General features: G+C 38.4%; 1 protein-coding gene across 8 annotated transcripts in view; it reads right to left on the reverse strand.

Moving 5' to 3' along the window:
• Window positions 1-19,356, reverse strand: part of LOC121650630 (phospholipid-transporting ATPase IH-like) — a 38,131-nt gene extending 18,775 nt beyond the window's left edge. For all 8 annotated transcript variants that reach the window (XM_042002203.1, XM_042002202.1, XM_042002204.1 and 5 more), the window contains exons 1-6: window positions 18,870-19,356; window positions 5,272-5,394; window positions 4,929-5,018; window positions 3,344-3,424; window positions 2,648-2,755; window positions 1,047-1,175 (exon numbers count right to left, since the gene is read on the reverse strand). In XM_042002203.1, the coding sequence (XP_041858137.1) occupies window positions 1,047-1,175; window positions 2,648-2,755; window positions 3,344-3,424; window positions 4,929-5,018; window positions 5,272-5,394; window positions 18,870-18,908 (570 nt within the window). In that variant the 5' untranslated portion in view covers window positions 18,909-19,356. The remainder of the gene's footprint in view (window positions 1-1,046; window positions 1,176-2,647; window positions 2,756-3,343; window positions 3,425-4,928; window positions 5,019-5,271; window positions 5,395-18,869) is intronic.
• Window positions 19,357-22,387: the final 3,031 nt, after the last annotated feature.

Here is a 22,387-nt window from a genome sequence, read left to right on the forward strand (position 1 = left end):
GAACTTTCTCTTTTTCTGTCACATTCTATCCTTTGTTTACTCATTTCCACCAATAAAGTTGTCTTGGGTATCTTTGCTGATTCAGCCATAGCGTGCATCCAAAATGGCCAGTGTGTGTGATACGGTACTGCATAGCAAAATGCAGCTGTCACATGTTGTTCCAGGCTGAAACAAAAAGTTGTAAAGTGTAGTTTTTGAGCACTGGGATGCTGTAAGGCAATGACAGGCCTAGGAATGTGCATTATGAATGTCAATGTGCCATCAAAACAAGTCAGAAGCACTGAGTTTTAAGGTCACTTATGTAGTGTTGCTTCAAGCAATCTACATCTGATTTTCTTCATAGTTTAAAATCTTTCACTTTCCTATAACCTCTCTCAGAGACAACAGCACACTCCCCCACTCATCCAGAAAACAATACTGAGCGAATGCATTTTGTTGTATCAGGAGACAGAGGAAAGAAGTTAAAAAGAAAGCCAAAGTATGTGCATGCGTCAAGCAAATTTAGAAGCACTCAGAAACAGAAGTTGAATGTAAGATGAACGGCTTGGTTCAGAAGACACTCCAGGAGATCACTGCAGGACAGATGAAATGGATTGCACATCTCAAATAACAAGAATTGCTCCCCTTCTTAATTTATTTATCTTATCTTTATTTTTTTCCATATTTTAAATCCTTTACAAACCAAGTACAATCACACACATATGAGGATTTCCTATCCATAATAAATAATGCCTGCTAGCAACTAGGTGGTCATTTTCTTTTGTTTTTACTGACATTAATAAATATACTTTTACATAACCAACATTTTTCTGTGCAAGCAGGCATGTATTATTTGGTTTCAAAAGACTTACATTTGTCATATTTTGGTACTTTATAAGTCTAAATCTAGGTGATGAATTTAAAAAAAAAACTTTAAAGATCCATGTAAACCAACTGTAGGCTTATGTTGTAACCAAAGATTATAATTAAAAGTTTAAAACATAACTGAACCCAAAAAAACAAAAAGAAAAAAAAAGAAAAAAAACAACATCCACTAATCGTGGTACCTTATGACTAGACTCGCCATCCAGGCTGGTGGTGGTGACATAGCAGGTTCCATCATAGCGACTGGAGGAGAGAAGGATGAGGTCACAGGGGAAAGTCTCATCCTCCCTCACCATGACGATGTCTCCCACCTGTTAGAAATTAACAGACATACAGGCATTAACAACAAATCAGATGCCCTTACATCTTTCTTTCTCACATGAAGAGAGCAAAAGACAAACAGAAAAACCTGCGGGTAACAGTCTGCTCATCTTGTACCATTCCTTTTTTCAAAGGATAGAGAAGTTGCATAACGGATTACGAGAGCAGAGCAGCTTAAATTCTGATAAATCCCATCTCCACGGTGACCATACACATGACACACGCTCTCTGATTTCATACGATTAATGTATTCATCATTATTCCTGCTCCCTATTCCCACTCTAATCCTCTCCGTTTCATTTGTTGTAGTGACAGACCTTGGTAAGGAAAACAGCATAAAACAAAAAGACAGACAGCGAGACCAGTTAAAAAGAGAAAGACTACAGGAAGAGTGATTGACAAACAGATAAATATAAGAAGCTCTTGTGCAAGTGGATGCCAGATGTCTCTCTCAATCAAATTCACAGAAACCTACTGCTATGGTAACACAAACTAAAGCTCTCTGAAATCTTTTAAATGCTTGGTAGCTGTACTGAAGCTGTATAAGCTGAGCCAACCCTGAACATCCCACACAGGCTCTGCACACTCGCAATGAGCAGCAGACACAGCAGAAAGTAGATGTACCAGCACCATCATGTACCTGCAGACAAATGGTGTTACAAGACTAAAATATAGTGCACTGAATCAATAGATCCATGCAGGAGGTGATGAGCTAGATCAGTCACATTATACAGTCTGACACTGTTTTCATTAAACGCTGGGGTGATAGAGGAAAGATGTCTGCAGAGCAGCCAACCAGCGACGTTCATCACTGATTCTGTAACCATTAGCAACATAAATAAACAGAAGCACATTAATAAGCGTCTGATTTCTCTCTGATCTCTTCTAGCTACAGATCAGTTAATAATTACAGCTTGTACAAAATGTTTTAATTTGTGTTATGCTTTATTTATTCATATATGTTGTCTTTTAAAAACAAACCATTAAAAAAAATAAAACTAACTTCATCCCTTTACTGTAAATCATTAAAAGAAGCTGGATAAATCATATTCTTTGGTGCGATATTGTTCATTGTAAACAAGAAGCTATTTAAATTAGGTATATACTTTGGAAATTATTAATGCAGAATTAAGAAACAATAGTATTCAGTAATTAAAAAATAATTGTGTAGTTAATGTTGTAGACATAAGAGGGCATCTGTGGATGATATGATGACAAGAATGTTGACTCATGAAACCTGTTCATCCTTTAAGAGACTCTTACAGCAGTGCAGCAGGGGACAGTCTACTAAAGTTTGAGTGCAATTAACTGGCAGAAAAGACAAGAGAGACAAAGTTGGACAGCACTGCAGAGGGGAAGGCAAAAGGGGGAGTAGGAGTGACAGTTATAGAAAAAGTGAGCTATGCAGCAGTGCAGCATTGTGGCCTCAGGTGCTGTACCGCTCTAATGAGGCCATTCTTACCCGCAGCTTGTGACTCTGTGTCCTCACCACCTTTCCCTGCTGCACAACGTCCACCGGACACTCGTTTATGGAGCAGTCAGCTTTGTGTCTGAGCCAGTCCTCATAGCCCTGAAAGAGGTGCAGCAAAAAAGAAAGAGACAACAAGATTGTAAAGGGGAAAGAAGTGGGGAGGAACAGAGAATATAGATTTTTGCGCAAAGTACCCAAAACATAGCAGGAAATCAGGAGGTGTGTGTGTGTACGGGGGGGAGGGGGGGTAGTCATACACTGTAATTAATTAGCATTGTGCTCCCTGTGCTTACTGACCTGTTTCTTGGATTTCTAGCCAACATGTCATGTTTAAGATTTATGTTCCAGTAATGCTCAAGCTTCCTTCCTTTGAACAGCTTCATCTATCACTGATAGCACCCCATCCCTCAGTATTGGGATGCAGTACAGAGGATGCATCTCTCAGGGGCATGGGATCCTCAGCTCAAGTGATTAACAGAGGAGACCATTCATTATCATATTTCTCACATCACCAGACATATTCAATGGCAAGTCCTTTCGCTGGGAGAGGAATGTGTATATACAGATAATAGAGAGCAGCCGATTGGTAGAGTGTGTGTGTTTATTTCAGGCAATGAGTTTGTGTATGAGGAAGATGGTTGTGGACCATATTTCCCAGAGATGTGAACATGTTTGTGTGTGTCCTACCTGTTTTATGGCGGTGACAGTGATAACAAAGAAGAGGGGCAGGCCGCTGGTGACTGGACTGGTGGGGGTGTCGATGATAAGCTGCAAGGAAGAGAGGAAGTAGGAGGGAGGAAGATGTAGAGTAAGGGGGAGGGTGAAGAGGGGGAAACAGAAAAGGGAGGTGAGAGGAGGCCAAGTAAGGCGAAGCTGAGTTTGGACATGCAGCAGGGAAAAGCTGCTAAAATAAGAAAGAAAGCACCAGTCTAGCAAACCCAAAGTGTCTGAGTTGTAAAATTTTCTTCTGTAAGAAGACACATTTATTCTGGATCATCAAAATCAATCATGAAGACAGGTGCTTTGCTTTTCCGGTTTAAACATCTCTTTTTTGTTTTAACCACATGCAGCAAACTAATAATTTTTCAGGCAACAAAAAGTTAAAAACCTGTGCTGAGCTAGGCCCAGTTTGTCTCATTATGAGAACATACAATTTCATATGGTACTGAGAAAATATACAACACACAGAGATCTAAGCTGCAGCTAAGACGCATTCATGCCTTCTGAGGCAGCATGTGGTAAAGACATTTACCCCAGACTAATGCACAACGCAAATTGGTCTGGAAGCTCTCCGTTTATTTTCAGTTTACAAGGGGAGTTATCAAAGGAGGCAGACCAAAATTAACCTGACAGAACCATTTGTTACACAGAGCCATCACGGAAGTCCTCCATAGAAATCATTCTGAAAAGGTCACACACTTAGCAGGTGTCTGGATGAAGTATCTGTTCATAACTGTCACAAGCAAACTACCATCGCACTGAAAACCCCGTAGCTACCATTACAGGATCCTGGCTGGTTAAAATAATTTTAAAGACATTATGATCATGTGTGATAATGCATAAGGGTGGTCGTTAAACATCTACAATGCACTGCCTTTGTTTATATCTATTCAAGAAACTTTTATAATGAATTAAAAACAACTGACAGTGACTCAGTTTTGAAGTATCTGATTTTATTAATGTAATATTCGGAAGTCATATGGCAATATTTCAATGTGTTAATTTAAAATAAATGAACTTTATTAGTATATGTGGGAACTCATAAATCTAGATGGAAAGGAACATATTATGCTATTAAAAGACATAATCCAACCAAAGAGTTGCAATTGGGCACCCACTCTCAACTCAATACAGTTTACACTTCGATGATTAACATAAGGTGCAAAATAGGAGCAAATGAAAAAAAAGTCTCTGATGTAAACAGGCATTATTTCATAATATTATGATTTTAGCACACCATGCTAACTAACCCATGTAGACTCAAACAAGAAGCGGGTGCAGGATTTAACTGCTAATCTTATATAACTGCTCTGATACAGCAGTGCAGTGCTCATGGCTGCTAAACCTAACAGCACCTCATTGTCTTCAATAATTTAAGTCATGAACAAAAATAAAATGTAAAATGAGAGAAACACTTTGCATCTGCTCTGTGACTTCCAACATTACATCCAAAAAAACTGATTCAGAAATGCAGCGTCGGATTGCAAACACATCTATATTCTACTTTCAGGTTAGAAAAAGACATTATTCCAAAATTACACAAAGATCTTACCTGGACCAAAAATATGACCAAGAAGTAGAAGTTAGCTATTCTTCTGAACTGCTCGAACAGGTTCTTGGGAATGAAGTTCCAAAAGGTGTACTGTGTGACAGAGTGACAGCAAAATTACCATGGAGACATACTGAAACAGACAGGGAGACAATGGTGCATCACAAGTGTCCTTTCTGACAAGAGAAAACGGTGATGCACAGCTTGACAAACACAAGACAAGTAAACTGTGTCATCCTTAAAAATGGCAACAAGAGAGATTACATGCTTGTCTGGATATGAAACAGAAGAAAGAAGAATGGCATGATGACAAACTGCAGTATGGCGCTGACTGTGGCTCGCTCACCTTGGAGGAGACGATGCGGTTGTCGGGATAACGCTGAGGGATGTAGGCCTCAGCTCCCGGAGGGGGCTCTTTATGTCCGATATACACCGTCCTACTGTCCACCCAGTTCTCCTCCCCCACACACTGACAAAGAGACATAAAATATAGACATAAATAGCAATACAGAGAGAGAAATTTTGGTGTTAAGTCACAATATTAAACAGCAATTTGATAACAATTTATGACCTATGTGCAAGTTTTTTGGATTATTCAAATTTCACTGATTCAGTTTTATGTCATCCACAGTCAAAACACCTTGATAACATAACAAAATCTGCTTAAATAATAATTTAATATGTGCAAACTTGGACAGAATGCACTATACATCGTCCACTTTATATAGTCACAGTTTTGTAAACATTATCTTATTATTTTGCACTTTGAGTCAAGCATGCAAGTTTGTGCAAAAAAACAACAAAAAAACAGAATGACGATGCTACAGGCATCACAATCAATCGACAGAAATTCCATATTAGCTTAATCTGAATACTGAGAAAAGGAAATAATTATTCCTTTGATAAAGAAAAAAAAATCTGCCTCTAGAAAACATCATTCTGGATTAAATGCTCTTCTCAAGTCTTGTTACACAAGTCTGTTACACAACTATCACCGCTTCTTTAAACGAGCAACTCTGTAGACAAGCCAGGCCCGACGTAAGGATCAGTGTGTCTCTGGTGAAGTGTGTAGGTGGGATCGGCTTAGGTGGGTTTGTCATTTATCTTTTCACTTTTCAAGTAGAACATTTCTGCAGTTGTTGCTTTTCTTCATCCTCCAATTACCTTAAAACTAAACTCCATTTTATTTAAAATGCACTGTCTGGTTAACAAAAAGTCACTATGTAATATTAACTAAGCAAACAGGTAAGATCTACTAAGAAGGTTTTTAGCGCCACCTGATGCTGTGATTAGCTTCTCATTCCTTAAATTACCATGCTGAAGGAACAGCCTGTGTTTCAGGTGTTAAATTGGTCTGCATCAAGTAAAGGGAAAAAATAAAAACACCAAAACTACTAAAATTGGATGAAGGATTGTCCATCACAATATAAAAACATTGAAGAATAGTGGTGAATCCTAATTTTCAAGGAAGAAATGTAGTCAAAAGAAAAACCTGAATGATCATGATGGAGAGATTATTTTAAAATTTGGTAAATTAAATCAAAAGCAGAAGTCATTGGTAATGTTTAATAGTGAAACCAAGAGCATTCCCATAGGAAATGTGAAGAAAACTCAATGTAGGCTTTAATTCACTGGGAAGAATAAAGATACAGATTGGTTTCTGGAGCAAATCAATACATTCAATCAATACATTTTTTTCTTTCCTGATGGTATTGGCATTTTCCAAGATGAAAATACCAAGACTCATCAGACTAAAAAATGAAACAGAGGTGGATTTGCCACTGTATTATATCGTCCTTCCTTACAGTTGAAATCTCTAATTAAATTGATAGAGTCAATTTCACACGATACAAGATTTCTGCTGTTCAACCATCCTTGATCAATGATGTCTGATTCTCCTTCTTATTACACATTTTCAGTAGGAGACAGGTATGTACTGCAGGTAAGCAAGATATAAACACAAAGTCTGTGTGTACGAAGAAACACTGCTGTAAGTTGTCACACACTGTCCTGACGAAAAATCCACGAAAATCCATAGACGATATGCCTTGATGATAGCATGACTCTTCAAAATTTCAATATGTGCTTCTTTGTGCTTCTTTGTACACATACGTACTCAAGTCATCCATGCTATTGGCAGTTTTGCACCCCCTACCATCACAGATGCTGGCTTCTGCTCCTTTTTGCTGATAACAGCCTACATGGTCTTTCTCAACTTTATTGTTGAGGAACCCAATAGTCATTTTTCCCAAATGCAGATTTATCTAAACCCACAGCCACTCTGTTTCTGTCCATCTACGATCTGATCTACTCACAGTTCAGAGGATATAGGATAACAACCTTGTGTGATATTTCTGGAGGCAGCAGTGTACGGAGTAGAGTGAAATTAGTTTACCAAGGTACTCCTAAAGGAAGATTTATACTCGATCTGCATCTGCGTCACCGCCGTAGGTGCGGCATAGCTCCACAGAGGCCCGACGTGCACCTGTTCCAGACCTGACGTGCACCCCTGCAATGCAGATGGTTACGCAGATGTTCTCCCTTATGATTGGTCAATTTGGGACTACAAGTTTCTGGATTTCTGGATCTTTTTGCTGAATTTGTGTAGTAATTGCCATTTTTAAACACAACACCTAATGGTTCAAGTTGATGAGAGGCTGATAGAAATATTTCTTCATCTTTATTCACAAGCTAAGAAAGACATTGAGCCATACTGGACGCCATTGTTGTTTTATAACAGAAAATATGTATAGGAACTGAAGTGAACCATCAAAAGAATTCCGACCTGGTGAGTTTGCCCGCCGATAACACCCCTGATGCTACCTTCAGATTAGGAAGAGAAACTGCAACATGACATCAAAATGACGCGTAGCCCCTACGCTCGAGTGCAACAGCACACTCACCAGCGCCAGCTACGCTGTAACTGACTGCACACAGACGCCGTGCAAATATAAATCTGCCTTAAGCCCATAAAGCTGTTTGATCATAGTGCCATGACAGTTTCTCATGATGTCCTGACTGAGGACTTAGGCTTCCAGTGATGGCTTTCACGTGCTGAGAAATCAGAAGACTACCACAATATTTTAGTAACATTATAGACAAGATTATTTTTATCTATTAATTAATTTAATTTTAGCTTTAATTAAGCTTAACATGGAGCAAGAGGTAAGGTTTTTTTTTTTTTGCTGGTTAATGCTAACGGACCAAGAGACAGGAAGCTGTGTTGCTGCAAAGAGGTAATGTCGAATGTGGGAGATTTTGTGAAGTAATATTATTTGCTCTAATCAGGGCAATGTCCTGACCAGAAAATTAGTCATTCAGTCAGTAACACAAATAGATCACATACTGTGTCCTGCAGCCTAGTTATAACAAAACTATGTCTAATATCTGACTAAATAGAAAATTAACAGCCTTAGCAAAGGTTTGAAGCTATCTCTTTACCAACTTTCATTAACTTATTATAACAAGATTGGAGTTTTATCCTATGTAAATTGTCAGATATTAAAAGCAGTTTCTGGAAGATGAATCATAGTTTACATTGATGCACAAATGTCTAACTAACATGAAAAACAAAATACATTTGAGCTCTCTAGGTAACATACCCTGATCAATAAATGTAGACCACTGTCTTATGTTGTCAACTACGGATTTCCATGATGCTGTCCATGTCAGCAGATACGTAATTATGACTTGCCACCTCAGCAATGGGAGCACAAGAAGGCACAACACATAAAACAGCTGCTGGATTAATCTATACCAAACCCTTACACCTTCACATGTCATCACTGTGACAGTTAAAAGTATAAAGTATAAATATTTGTCTTTCCTTGCTTCTCTCTAAGCATTGAGTCTGTTGCTGGTATCAAATTCAAGATTGTCTAAATGCAGAGAAGTTGGTCAGTTATATATAAAGGTTCAAACAAATTAAAAGAATTACAGATTTAAGTTTTTGGAGTGTTTTCTGCATGTGGAGTTTATATATAACATCAAAGCAGCTCTACAAGGACAAGCAGAGTTCAATCTGGCACATTCATGCAGCACATACTAACCCTAGATCTTCAATAAACACTTTTGTGGGAAGAGAAATCTCAAAGACACACAAGGAATCAAAGGACAAAGATGTTCACTTCTTCATGTCTGTCTTCCAGCATAAAACCTAAAGCTGTGATCTGAGTGAACAGTGTGAGCACAGCCTTTGGCAAAGCAGCCTGTCTGAAACGGCTAAGGGCAGAAGTTTGACGATTAGCAGAAAGGTTCTGGAAAAAGCCCTTCAGTGGAAGCAGTGCTTCAGTGCTTTAAATGTCCTCAACATTTTGGCTGACTTATAGCTCATTATTGTGATCAGTCCAGATGATGCTAATTTTCCACTATTATCCCATTATTGTCAAACACAATCCACAAGTTTTAACAAACTTAATACTGGACACTGTCAAACAAAAAATATTGTAATGTCCTGGTAAACTGAGCAAACTGAAATGTGGGGGGCAATAACTCACACGAGTTATTGCTGGGCTTGAAATCACAGACCTAAACTTATCCTCCGTTTGTCAACAGGCACTTCGCAGTGAGATAAAAATAGACACGTAGCCAACAGTGTCGGCCGACTTGAGACCCCTCCAAAACATTAGTGAGGGCAACATGACCCTGAGAGATACTGTGAAATGGAAAGTGTGGGGGAAAGAGATTGAATAGCAGCAAGCAACATGGGCAGGACATAGAAAAGAAGTTACTCTATGAATTAAATTAACACATTATAGCAGATTTTATAAAGTAAATAAAAGGCAACAAGGAGAAGCAAATGCATCTGAAAAAAAGGGTTTAAATTATTTAGAAGAATTTACTACTTTCCACTTCTTTTATTCAAACATTTCCACCAAAATATTTTGTTTTTTGTCTCCATCATTTACTCTATCACATTTCTATCTGTGATGTTCTTTCTCTTTGTCCCCAACCATCTCCTGGCAGCGAGTGTCACACCATGACGGAGTGTGACTGCAGGATAGAGACAGGAAGACACAGAGAGATTGCATTGTGGTTTGTAGTTATCTGATCATTAATCCTCACTGATCCGTATCAACCCTTGTCCTGCAGTTCCCTCTTCATTCTATTGCTCCATCAGAGAAAGTGGCTTGCTGGTTGGTTGCAGGACACGGGGGCTTTGTCTTTATTAACAGAGAGGCTGGTCTTACATCATCAGCAGCAATGACACAATGAATTTGATAAGATCGAAACATCCTACCCCTGCAGTTTCTTCCTTTATGCGTTTAACTGTGCTGTGGTACACTCTCTACAGTAGATAGTTTACAGTTTAAACTCTGAAAGAGAGAACAGCAGAAGGCCTTCTATTTCTAAAATTAGAAATGCTACTATTAAAAAGACATGAAAGTTATTCTAGTTCTGGCATTGTTACTTAATGTGCCAATATTTGCAGATGTTTCACTTCACGCTACTTAGAGGCATCTATCTTCATCAAAAAAGAAGCTATTCTCCACCCCAACAGTGCCATGATATATCTGTCTCCATGATGTAGTTCTTTTTTATCACACAACGTAATAAAAGATATACACCATTAACTTCCTGATTAAACGATAATGGTTCATACTTCCTCCACTGTCCCGCAATGCTGTGCTGCAGAAACACATGGCATGTTGAGCAAGGATCCCTCATTAACCCACAGATCAAATTCCTCTGACTAAGCTCCCTTTTAATGGACTCCTCATGATAACACAAACATAAAAAAGGTGATACACAATAATAAGAATGTAAGTTTAGCTCATCACTTTAGCCATCAACGTGAGTTTTGCTCATTATTGTTTAAAAAAATCTCTACATCACTTTACAGAATGTAGGGAAACAAAGACCCATATTTGGCTGTGTCATCTTTTTCTTCAAGACTGATGCAAGACTGGATCAGCTGAGGAGACTGGGATTGGTTGTAACTATACAACACTTGCATCTTGTGCCAAGTCAAGTCAGCATACTACACTAGGAGCGTGCTCTAATTGCCCAGTAGTTCAAAGTGGACCACACACTTCATTCAGCCGTGTTATGCAAAATTCTAAACCAGGGGTTCTTATGTATAGTTTTTATGCTGGGGCCAAGCTTTTCCAGTACAAAGTGGTCTGGGACCCACAAATATTAACACTCCATTGGTTTAATTTGTATGCATTAACTAAACAAAATTCACTTACAGTTTTTAACAGTTTAACCAGCTAAAACCCTGTAAAGTATGGCATAATTAAAAAATATATATATAAAAAAAAATATGACATGATACAATTAGATCATAACAAAGACCCTTACATATCACATGTATGCTAAACTGCGCATGCAACAAGAGGCCCAATAGGCTAATAATTCCTGGAATAAAATCAGGCTCCCACAAGAACATTAAAAAGTCAGGCTTATAAACACAACATCTACACAATATTAGATTTTACTACCACAAAAAAAAAAAAAAAAAAAACTGATAGAAGAAGATATTTAAATACAAAACATTTAATAAACTATTAGATAGATAGATAGATAGATAGATAGATAGATAGATAGATAGATAGATAGATAGATAGATAGATAGATAGATAGATAGATAGATAGATAGATAGATAGATAGATAACGAGAGAGAGAGCTTTTGCAAACATCTGTTCACAGATGTGTTCAGAAGAAATGGTGAACTGTGGTTAAATTGCATAATAACTAGGGATAAGGATTTTAGGTGATTTTTGAAGTCGAATAGTCAGGCCTTTCAAAATTAATTAGTTAATTAGTCGTGATGTCACCATGATGTCACCAAACCAAATTGCAATCGCAATGTTGGTCAGAAAAATCGCAATTAGATTTTTTTCCATTTTGTTCAAGCCTATTCAGCTTCAACACAAACCTGTTAATTTTCTCATCTTTCCATCTGGTCTTTTTGCTCCTGAAGCACAACATTTCTGTCAGGGTTTGGTAACTGTGCTGCTCTGGTCTGCTGCCTCCGCTATCTGTAAAAATTCTGACAGAAACAGCTTTTAAAAACTTCCTGCTTCTTTCTCCAAACTGAGCTCAGGAGGAGGAGGAGGAGATTACTTCTGGGTGAAGCTGCAGCTAGCTTTAGGGTGAACTCCCTTTACCCTGGAGTAGTAAAGTAGACACAGGACTTTTCTGTAACTTGAAGAGCTGTGTGGTGCTCATAGACTGTATATAAAAGATGGACGAAGCCTCTGTAATATCACACGTAGGTTTCTGAGGAGCTGAACTGAAGCTCATTGGGCCGTTCCACTGTTGCCATTTTGGCAGGTTTATGTGTGTTGTCATTTCCAGAAAATCCAAAAATGGGCAAAGAGGTGGAACTGAGAGGGAGACTGTGAAGGCGGGGTGGATGATTGACACCCATCAACTCCGAGCTGCCTGTAGCTAAAAGCTAACCGAGCTAACCCAGATCTAACTGTGGCTAACCAGCAAATAGAGGTAGGCGGGCTAAAGCTAAGGCGCGCTGTTAGCCGGCTAAAAACCGCGGTTGTGCTGCACTTTCCCTTCTTTCCACGGATATTGGATACCTGTCAATCAAAAGGACACGCCCCTAATTATGCTGAATTTTAAGATTAAATAACATCCAAACGAATGAGTTAGAAAAAACTTCACCCCCCTCACAGTTGTCATAAAGATAAACTTGACCTATTAATCCTAAAATGGATTTTTGTACCAGGCTTTAAACATGTTTATTTCGGCTGTGAAGTTGGTCTTTTAAACATGGGAGTCTGTTTTGAAGCCAGCCCCTAACGGATGAGGGGTGAACTGCAATTTTTTGCGTTTCCGCATAGGCTTCACATTTTACCGGCTGAGGTTGCCGCTTGGATGCTACACATGTAAGCATGTGTGTATCAATTTTGAATAAGTTTTGCAATTGGGGCCAACAAAATTATAACATAATATTGTTTCATTCATTGCTTATATTTAATTTTACCATGTTCTCCCTCCTCAAACCCAGAATTGTGACTTCTGTATAACATGACATAGATATCAGATGAAATGCGACATGATTGTTCAGACTGAGTTCACTTAAAAAAATTTTAAAAGAATAACTAAATAAATTTGTGCTTTTCGGACCATTCTGTGTATATACAGTATATATAAAATAAGTCAATTAGAAATGGGCAAAAAAGTCAGATTTGTGTGCAGATTTGACACAACCCAAGTGATCACATCACTTTTGCCTTTTGCTTCATGCCAGGCCTTTACATCAGTTTGCTTCGCTCCTTTCTGTGCTCACATATATAGCTTAATTTCCAATAAAGCTGCCCTTTTTCATGATTTCTTAAATTTCTTTAAACAAAAGAAATGGTGAAAATAGTCTAAAATTGTGAATGAAAAGCATCTCATTCCACATTGGCCTTCTGTCACTATCAAATCATACCAAGACCACTGCTGCCAGCTAATCATCATCCACTCAACTTGATGATGATTTTTGACCATATAAAAAAGGAGCTTAAAGTATGTATGTAACTATGTAACTTTCTGACCATAAAACTCCACATTCCCACATTCCTGGCCTATTTGATGGCAGAACAGCATTTATTTTTGGAGCCGTCACTTCCTAGCAGCGTCCTGAGGCTGAGAAAGTTTCAGTTTACGCACTACATCACCAGCTAGCAGTTAGATATTAACACATCATCCAGTGGCTGATTCAGCAAAGAAATGCAGGAGGACATTATTAGTGGAAGAGAGGAAAAGAAAGAGAGAAAGGGGCAGAGCAAGACATAAAACAAGAGTCAACATAGGACTAACTTTTACTGTCTGGAGAGAGCTTACAGTACACACAGGATGAAAGATGGATGCTGAATTAGCCGTTGTTAGGGGGTGTGTGAAAAAAAATCTATCAAAGTTCTGTGGGGCTTTTTAATATGTTGACAACTTAGCTAATACTGCACTAGAGAGAGAGCTGTGTACTAACATATTACTGTTATATTATCATTGTAATTGGTATTAGTTTTATTAGTTATTGCTCCCAATAGAATTTAAGAGGTTAAGTTGCCTCAAAGTAAGAATGTCTTGCTGATGTTGCTGACTACCTGTAAGCTGTATATTTACACACATACACTGGGACACATACTAGTCAGTGCACAACATACACATAACTTTTTATTAAGTAACAGTTTTCTCTCTTTCACAAGGAACTACCAAGTTTAGTGATAATGTGCTGTTTAAAATAGTGTATTTGGTGCGTAATCTCCAACCACCCTCTCAGCCTGGGGTGTGCTAGCCATCTTGTCTCCTCAAGTTCCTCATCAAGCTGACAGCATCCTCCAATGAAAGCAGATGTTTTGACTTCAGCACTCACTAATCTAGCACTGTCTGTAATGTCAAACCTGTGGTCTGCCAACACCCACAATTTAAATAAAACAAATTTTACATGTACTAAATGTCTAAATACGACACAGATCACACTATGGAGCAACTGGAAAACGTAGCTAGTGACGCTAACAGTGACGCTAACAGTGAATTTGCAGGAAAAAGAAAGAATGCAAACTATAGTCATCAATCACTCCACCTTCACATACAATTAATGCTGACTTTCTACTGTGAAAATGCCTCGAACAAATAAACATACTCATCAAAATGTTAAATCTGTGCTGCCTGGTAACATTGGAAATGTGGGAACTGGGCACGTTTGTTTCCAGGTTTGAAAAATAAAAAAAAACAAAAAAAACAATACCCTGTCCCAATGGTTTGCCATTATGGTCATGTGAACATTGAGACAGTTCAAAACACATCACGCTCTCACCATCTCTAAAAAACCTCAAACCAGCTGTGACTGCACTTTCCACTATGCTTCGTTTCCACTATGATTTGCAGTGCGACGTCACATTTCCATGCTCTATAGCTTTTCTGTGCAGCAGCAGTATTTGTGGTGATAATGCAGTGCTGTTTATGTTGGGGATGTAGCAAAGTGTTCTGAATTGAGGAGTTTTGTTAAGTGAAGTTTTCTTAGCTTACATTCCCTGAGCAACGAGCTGCAGGGAGAAAGCACTGTTTATGTACAATGTGGAATGAAGTGCACTTTAAGAAACTTCTATGGAAAGTATTTATGATTAAGGATAAACATGGTGCAACAAAATTTTATAAGTTTTAGTTTAGAATTTGTGGCAGCAGTTCTCTGTTTATTACTCTTCAAATAACCTAACACTAATGACAATTAAGTATTTTATGTCTAAGAGCAGAATTGCTTTTAAATGCATGTACCTAACTACCTCCCATTTCCTGCATTTGTGTGGAGCATCAGTTGTGCATGTCTTCAGAAATTAACACATAATGATATATAGAGGTGACAGGGAGGGGCAGTGTATAACTAAAAAAAACAAACAGCTTATAAAACTACATTGAATTTCCGTTTGGATATCTAATTGATTACAACTGAGTCCTTGATCAGCTAATAAAAAAGGAGGCCAATGATGCCCCCACACAGCTATTCATTAACCATTAATCACCATGGCAACACATACACAGCAAGAGACTGCTAATTAATATGTGCAGATTCATGTTTCATTCATGTTATTCTGCAGATTCTGCATATTCATTGTGTACGTCTTTCCCTTTAGCTTAATTTTATAAAAAATAACAAAATGGATTTTATTAATTTAGTGTAATTTATGCAAACAATATCCTCAAGATCTTCTTCTGCGCTCATATTTAGGTCTAAACAGAACTCTTAGACCCTGGTTTGTTTGGGAAGCACAACAAAATGCAAAGTAAACTATTCATACAAAGCAACAGTGAGGAAGAAACTGATAAAAAAAAAAGGAGGAGACAGTGACAATACCTTGTGGGTACAGAGAGTGACATATTAGAGAATAATATTTGTGAAATAGAAAACATAATAATCAGTATTTTGGTTAGACATGAAAAGATTGTTAGTTCTTGGCAGTAATCTCAGCCACAAGTGACAAAAATCACCCAAACTTGATGACACATTTAATACCTGTGACATATGAATATTTTTAAGTGACAAAATTTGTATTCTTTTGGTGTCCCAGCTTCTGCTCCCACTTGACTAGCTGTGATCCAACAGTTACATAAGTCTTTAATCCAGCTGTGCTACTTCTCTTCTTCCCTCCCTCTGGTCTCTCCTTTTCCTCCTGCCACCGTAATCTGCATCCTTAAAAAGCCCACATTTGTCTGCTTTCAATGTCAACACACTAATACCAGCTTGAAAATGAGTCTCACAAAAAACTTTGTGCCATGCCGTATGAGTCACAGATCATTCTTAAGAGCCTTCCACACAAACGTTGCTTTTTTTCCCCCCTGACATGAACATAGCCCAGCAGGAAAAGCTCAACCCAAACACAAATCCTGTTTGTTTTTGTCACCTACAGCCACTGTCTCTCCACCAGGGCTCCATCACCATGGGGTGCAGCAGACAGGAATAGACTGCCCTTAACCGCTTGTAGCAGTGAGATGTAATGTAATGTAGCAGGCCTTTTTTTGCCTTTCAACACCATCCCAGGCACTCGAAGACCTATAAAGTTGCCAGGAACTTTTCCTAAGTCCTTGAGCATGTTAGGGCTTCCTGGTGCCTTTTTTAATCAAACGGAGGGATCGCTGGCCTTTCGTTTTTGTTTTTATCAGCTGATTTTGTGAGAGGTCTCCACCAGTGCAACAGTTATTCAGAGATAAGATGTAACTGTGGGTCAATATAACAGGAGACAAGAAAAATAAAGGCTGAATACAGGAAAAAGCACCACAGTGAGGCTGTTAGATTTATAAGCTTGACAAACATGAGCAAATACAGCATTTGTGCTTTTACAAAGCATTTGATACATTTAGCATGACCATCAGCTGCACATACTAGCATCCTTTTTATCCAGATCATAACCTCATGCAATTCTCACAGTTTGCACAAGTCAAAAGCACCACAACACATCTACTATTATCAACCTAAAGAGAGTTAAAAAAAAAAGAAGGTCTTTGTAAAAATGAATTATTGTCCTGACTTAGTGTTGACTATGATACTTAAAGAAGTGCAAACAGAAGCACCAACTGCACCACAACAATGCATGAAGGCTTGGCCTTTCTTTCATTCCAGCAAGATGAATAAAGAACAGATTTAGGTTATTGTGCAAACCAAATTCACATTTAAAGTATATGCCATAGACAATACCATAGTACCATTTCTAATTTTCTTTAAAAATATATTTCTTGTACACTATTGGTTCAATTCGCCTGCATGTTGCATATAGTTTTAAAAAAAAAGTCATCTCCATTCACACAAAAAAAGCTCAACTGAAGGCTTCAAATTCATCCAACCATGCAGTTAATACAAATAAGTTACAAAAACCCATGTCAAAAAACTTAACAACACAACTATGCCAATTTCCCAGCTTTTCTTCCTTTTTTAAAGTCAAAAACCAATGAGTGTCTCCAACACAAATACTGATGAACACAGGTAAAATACTTTAAAACGTTAGAAATGTTGTGCTGCATATACAGTTACAGAAATGTTGTCTGAGAATAAAAGTAAAAGCAGTGCTTATCTGACATGAAGGACAGAACTGGGAAATCTCCACCGAGAATACATCAAGCATAAGTCGTAATTAAGTTTCAGGGTGATAAGAAAACATAATACAAAGTGAAAGGCTATAAACTTCTTCTGTGGGGTAAAGTAGACTAAATCAGAGGTGTATCCTTTACAGACAGAAGTACATTTACTAATTTGGTCTTGTTGGGCTACATTTGGGCAGTGACCTTGATGGGAGCAGACTGCTCTCTCGATCTAAAAAGCCTTGGACTCCCTGCTTATCACATTTTAATCACCTTGCAAGATGTAATGTTTGTTCACTATGTAGTCTCATTACAGGAGCAGCTGTTCAGAATATGGCAGAGTTAATACAAGGTTATACACAAGTAATAGAGGTCCAGACATCCTGTACATCATCCACTCTTCCCATTATAAATCAATATCTTGATAGTTTAAGTAATGATTCATACCTTGTCTAGAGTGAGGACGCAAAGGGAAAAAGATGAGGGAGAAGGGGCGTGTTTAGTGACCCTCACCCCTGCTTCCTCCTCCCCACTCACTCATGAATCTGATTTCCCCTGATATTAGCTCTATTGGAGGATCTGTCAAGCTTCTGTGCTGTAAATGCACACATGCACACACTAATATGCACAAAACAAGCCTGATATTTACTCAAAATGCATATTTAGCTGGTTATCATCACAACATCTGAGCCAATATTAGGGTCAGGTGAAGGCGTGATAGATCTTTGAACACTCAGAGGAACTCAAAGCTTCACCAGGCCTGTCACTGTTGGGTTCCCATAGACACTTTTTTCCCCCTCTAATTCAGCTGCCCTCCAACCAGCTGCTTCCTGTCCTGCCAGATAATTAGAGGCTGTTGATGGCAGATGCCCATTCAGACCAGGGCAACCAGTAATATGGTTCACAACATTATCGCGAAGACATTTCCTGCTTACAGAGGAACTTGATCACTCTTTAAAAATAATATTAGTGTCTTACTTGCCAGTGTGGTACCTCCATTAGTAGGCCTAGTTGGGATTTATTTCCTCTGCAGAGGAGTACAACTGGAAGCCATACGATAGTTTAGTGCGTGCCTGCTGTGGCTCATTTAAATAGGCCAGCTAAGTTCATCTCTTTTTTACACATTCATCAGTCATTTTGCATCTGTAGCCACTGGCACATTCTCCATTCAGCCCCACAACAACACCGTAAAGCCGACAGTCAACCCCCTGCCAAAGCTGATCAAGTGAATTGTGCATCACTGCACATGAGCAAAGTATTTGTCATCTAGCGCGTCCCCGTTCAAACCACCTGAGCAACACTGGGAAATCAATGTGCAGCAGCAAAGGTGGGAAAACAAACAGCAACAACAAACATGCAGTCTATATATTTGCACATTCAGCCACGGAGCTACAGTTGTGACAGTGTTGACAGACGGCGGCCCTTACGTATCTACTGATGATATTCCGGAGCAGGCTGAAATCCATCCTTTTCACAGCTCCGGCGGCGACTTCACTGTGCGACAGAGACAGAAGGCTCTCCCTGGATCTTCGTAAACGCTACCTAATGTGGATCTTTCCACCAGCATCCATCGCTCACCGCCGCTGCCGCCGTCGTGTCTGAGATTTAGCGAGGAGCAGCGGTCTCTCAGTCACCCGGCTGTTCTGATTTTCGTGGCATCACTGGAAGAGCCACACAGCCACCGAGCGATTACAACCTGCACTCTCACGCTTCGAGCTACATTTCAGAAGATTTATTTTCTCACTCTCTCTCCTTCTCTCTATCTCTCTCTCTCTTTGCCGCTTCAAAGCACCAAACCTCCGACTGGTCTCGCTTGGAAATCTTCCTGTATGAGAAATTGTTTTATCCTTGCAGGGGAAGATTTTTCACGGACGCCGTGTTTGTACCGCTCTGTGGTAACAGCGGTGGCCCTCAGTGTAGCGGTCCACAGCGCGCACCCGTCAGATGACTACGCGGGGCATGCGCACTGATTTTCGAGTTGCTGAATAAATTTGGATATTTCCCTTTAAAGCCGCCCCTCTTGCAAAATTGCTTTATGCAAATATATATATAGCCTATATATATTTAAAAAATATATTTTTTACATAGTTTTTGTATCTGTTATTTATTTTTCATTATTATTGTCAATTTAATTAGTAACGATTATCATTTTTGTCTTATATGTCTATAGGTAGCAAATCACAGGATGTCTGCTCCTGTTTTCTGTTCTTTTTCAGTTTCCTAATGTGAAAAAAAACATAAGATGTGAAAGCTCAATAATCATAAAATCCATGCATTAATGTTAGAAACATTCATATAAACTCAACTGATAAGCCACAATGCCACAATCCAGGCAAATGAGTACTTTTTTGGAACATTTTTAAGTTGTAAAAAGAGTAGTTTAATTTACAGTCTGACAATTTATGTTGATGCTTGGAGGTTTGGGAGTATTTCTGAAATTTTCATGTAATGTCAACAGAATTTTACACAACTTTGAAAAGCACATAAAGAGAAGCCAATTAAACAAATTTCAAGCACCACTGTCAGATGTATAGCTTATTTTAAGTTTCTAAAATCTTTTCCTACAAAAGAAGTAGATGTCAGGCAAATATAAGAGTGAAACTTGGAACGGTAAAGTGGGGAAATTAAAATTCTGGACCAATATTCTTTCTCTCTGTTTTTTGTCTATGCTTTCAGTATTTGACATGATTATTTTGCCAGCAGTATATTTAACTTCTCAGTATATTTAGGCAGAAACATTTGACATGTCCTGAATGCCAGCTGCCATTTTCCACAGCACACCCTGACCAAACATACACAAACAAACACACACATTCTCAAGCACACACACATGCATGCACAGACGTCATTGTAATATTTAGAAAATGATGCAAAATGCATTGTCACTTCTCAGCAATGAGCCTTTCTAATGTCACTTTCTCTTAAGGTATTTACCTGTTTTTGATAGTTAAAATACTATGGGAACACATTTATGGGGAGTCTGTAAAAATTGCTTAAGTTACTCTTTTCTTCTTATGTTGAAGTCAGTATTGGTAATAACCACATGAAAGGTTTAAAGTGTTATCAATTGAAGCTTTTCTATGATCATGTCACTTGCTTTAAGCAGTGATGAGAGGTTAATGGTTAGACTGTATTCCACTTAATTTCAAGCAGCCCAACTAATCAAACTAAGTTTTCGCAAATAATGCTGATGTCGATAAAAAAAAAGAGAAATGAACATTTTGTTAAAAATATTGATTTATTCCATTACAACTATTAGACACTCTCAATAAATGATTTTTAGAAAGTGGTACCTATCTCTTTGAAATGCTTTATATGTCACTTATGTATGTTGATTACATTTCTTAAAGTTCATTTGACATTACATCAAGGAACATTACTTCAAAACATTGAGAACAGAACATCAAGGTCTAAGAGTTATTTCTACTGAACAAAGACTCATGAGTCTAAGTGACTCAGTGACATTTTTCTAGCAAAACAACAGAAAACAGTCAGTTTTAAAGACTGAAGCATCTACAGAAACCCATCTATAGACATGAAGTCTATAGATGGTTTTTACAAGTATTAGATGAGGCAAAACCTGAAGTCAAAACTGTCAGTGTTATGAACAACAGCTGCGTAACTATAGGCCTGCAACTTACAAAAGCTGATTTAGCGATCAAGCGAGAATCTAAAATTAGCTGCACCTCCATCCAGGACATCCTCTGATAGCTGGGCAATAAGGCATGTTGTGATACTTGCCCCAGACGTTTCATTTTCAAACGCGTTAAGGCTTTCAATTAGCACAGGCACTATTAATAATGCATAGGAATACAGCTCTGACCTAATAATGCTTGATGCAGCTGTTTCCCTCTCAAGACCCGAGGGCACTTAGTACCTAATGATGAGTCTGCCTCAGTGGACACATTACAACATATCCGTTGTTTATTGACTATGAGGAGCATATGGATGTTTTAATATCATTGTTATGCTATGAAGATAACGGCAAATGGCACAGCAGTAATCAAAGATTTATGATAGTTATATACTTTGCAAATGAAAGACAATGACTTCTACATCCTGGAATTGAACCATCTTGTCTCTGAAAATCTCTCTTCAATTTTTTTTCCCCCAAACATATCGTCATGTTGAAAAGCAGATGAGATTTTCATCCTCAGCTGGCCTTGATATCCAAACAAACTGGGGTAAAATTGCTGCTCAATTTGCATCATTGGTTGATGTTTCCACTTCTGTTCCTTAGATGATCACACAGTTGAGTGACTATTTCAATTCCATCTGAGTGGAGGAACTGGGCCATTGTTCATTCCTTGCTTCTGTCTTCTGTGGGTGAGAGCAAGTTACTACACATATGGGGCAGTGGGTTAGTCTTCTTGTGTAGCCATCACCCCTGTGTGGGCAGAATCTTTAATTTCTACATGTGGACACAATATTTTTTCATAGTAATAGGAGAAAATGCAGAGTGTTAAACTTAATCAAGATTTCAAAATGCATTGAACTTATCACCTTTACAGATTCAAAGGTATCATTGTGACTGAAGATGATGGTGGAGAATAAAAAAATATGAAACAGGTGTAGGTGAAAATATATTTTAAAGTACAAGTTCTATTATGAAGGACCTGACTCTGAGGCAGAGAGATGAGGCCCAAACAAGAAGATCTTCCTCCATCATCTTTATTCACTTATTCACACCTAATCGCTGCTGCAGTTCACAAAGTCTAGGTCCTGTCAGATGGGTTATGTTGGGCTATGATTGGTCCTGTCCCTACCCTGTCATCATACACATTCTGGCTGCCCCCTTCAGATGATTCTTCTTGGGCTTAATAACTGTTAGACATAAATACTCTGCTTGAGGTCAATAAAAGCTCCTGGTCAGCCTTATCTGATACTTAAGTTAAACGTAGCGATATAAAGCTGATTCCCAGTCATTCATAGTTTGTTTATTCTT

The sequence above is a fragment of the Melanotaenia boesemani genome, chromosome 12 (genome assembly GCF_017639745.1).
Source record: "Melanotaenia boesemani isolate fMelBoe1 chromosome 12, fMelBoe1.pri, whole genome shotgun sequence".
NCBI classification, from domain to species: Eukaryota; Metazoa; Chordata; class Actinopteri; order Atheriniformes; family Melanotaeniidae; genus Melanotaenia; species Melanotaenia boesemani.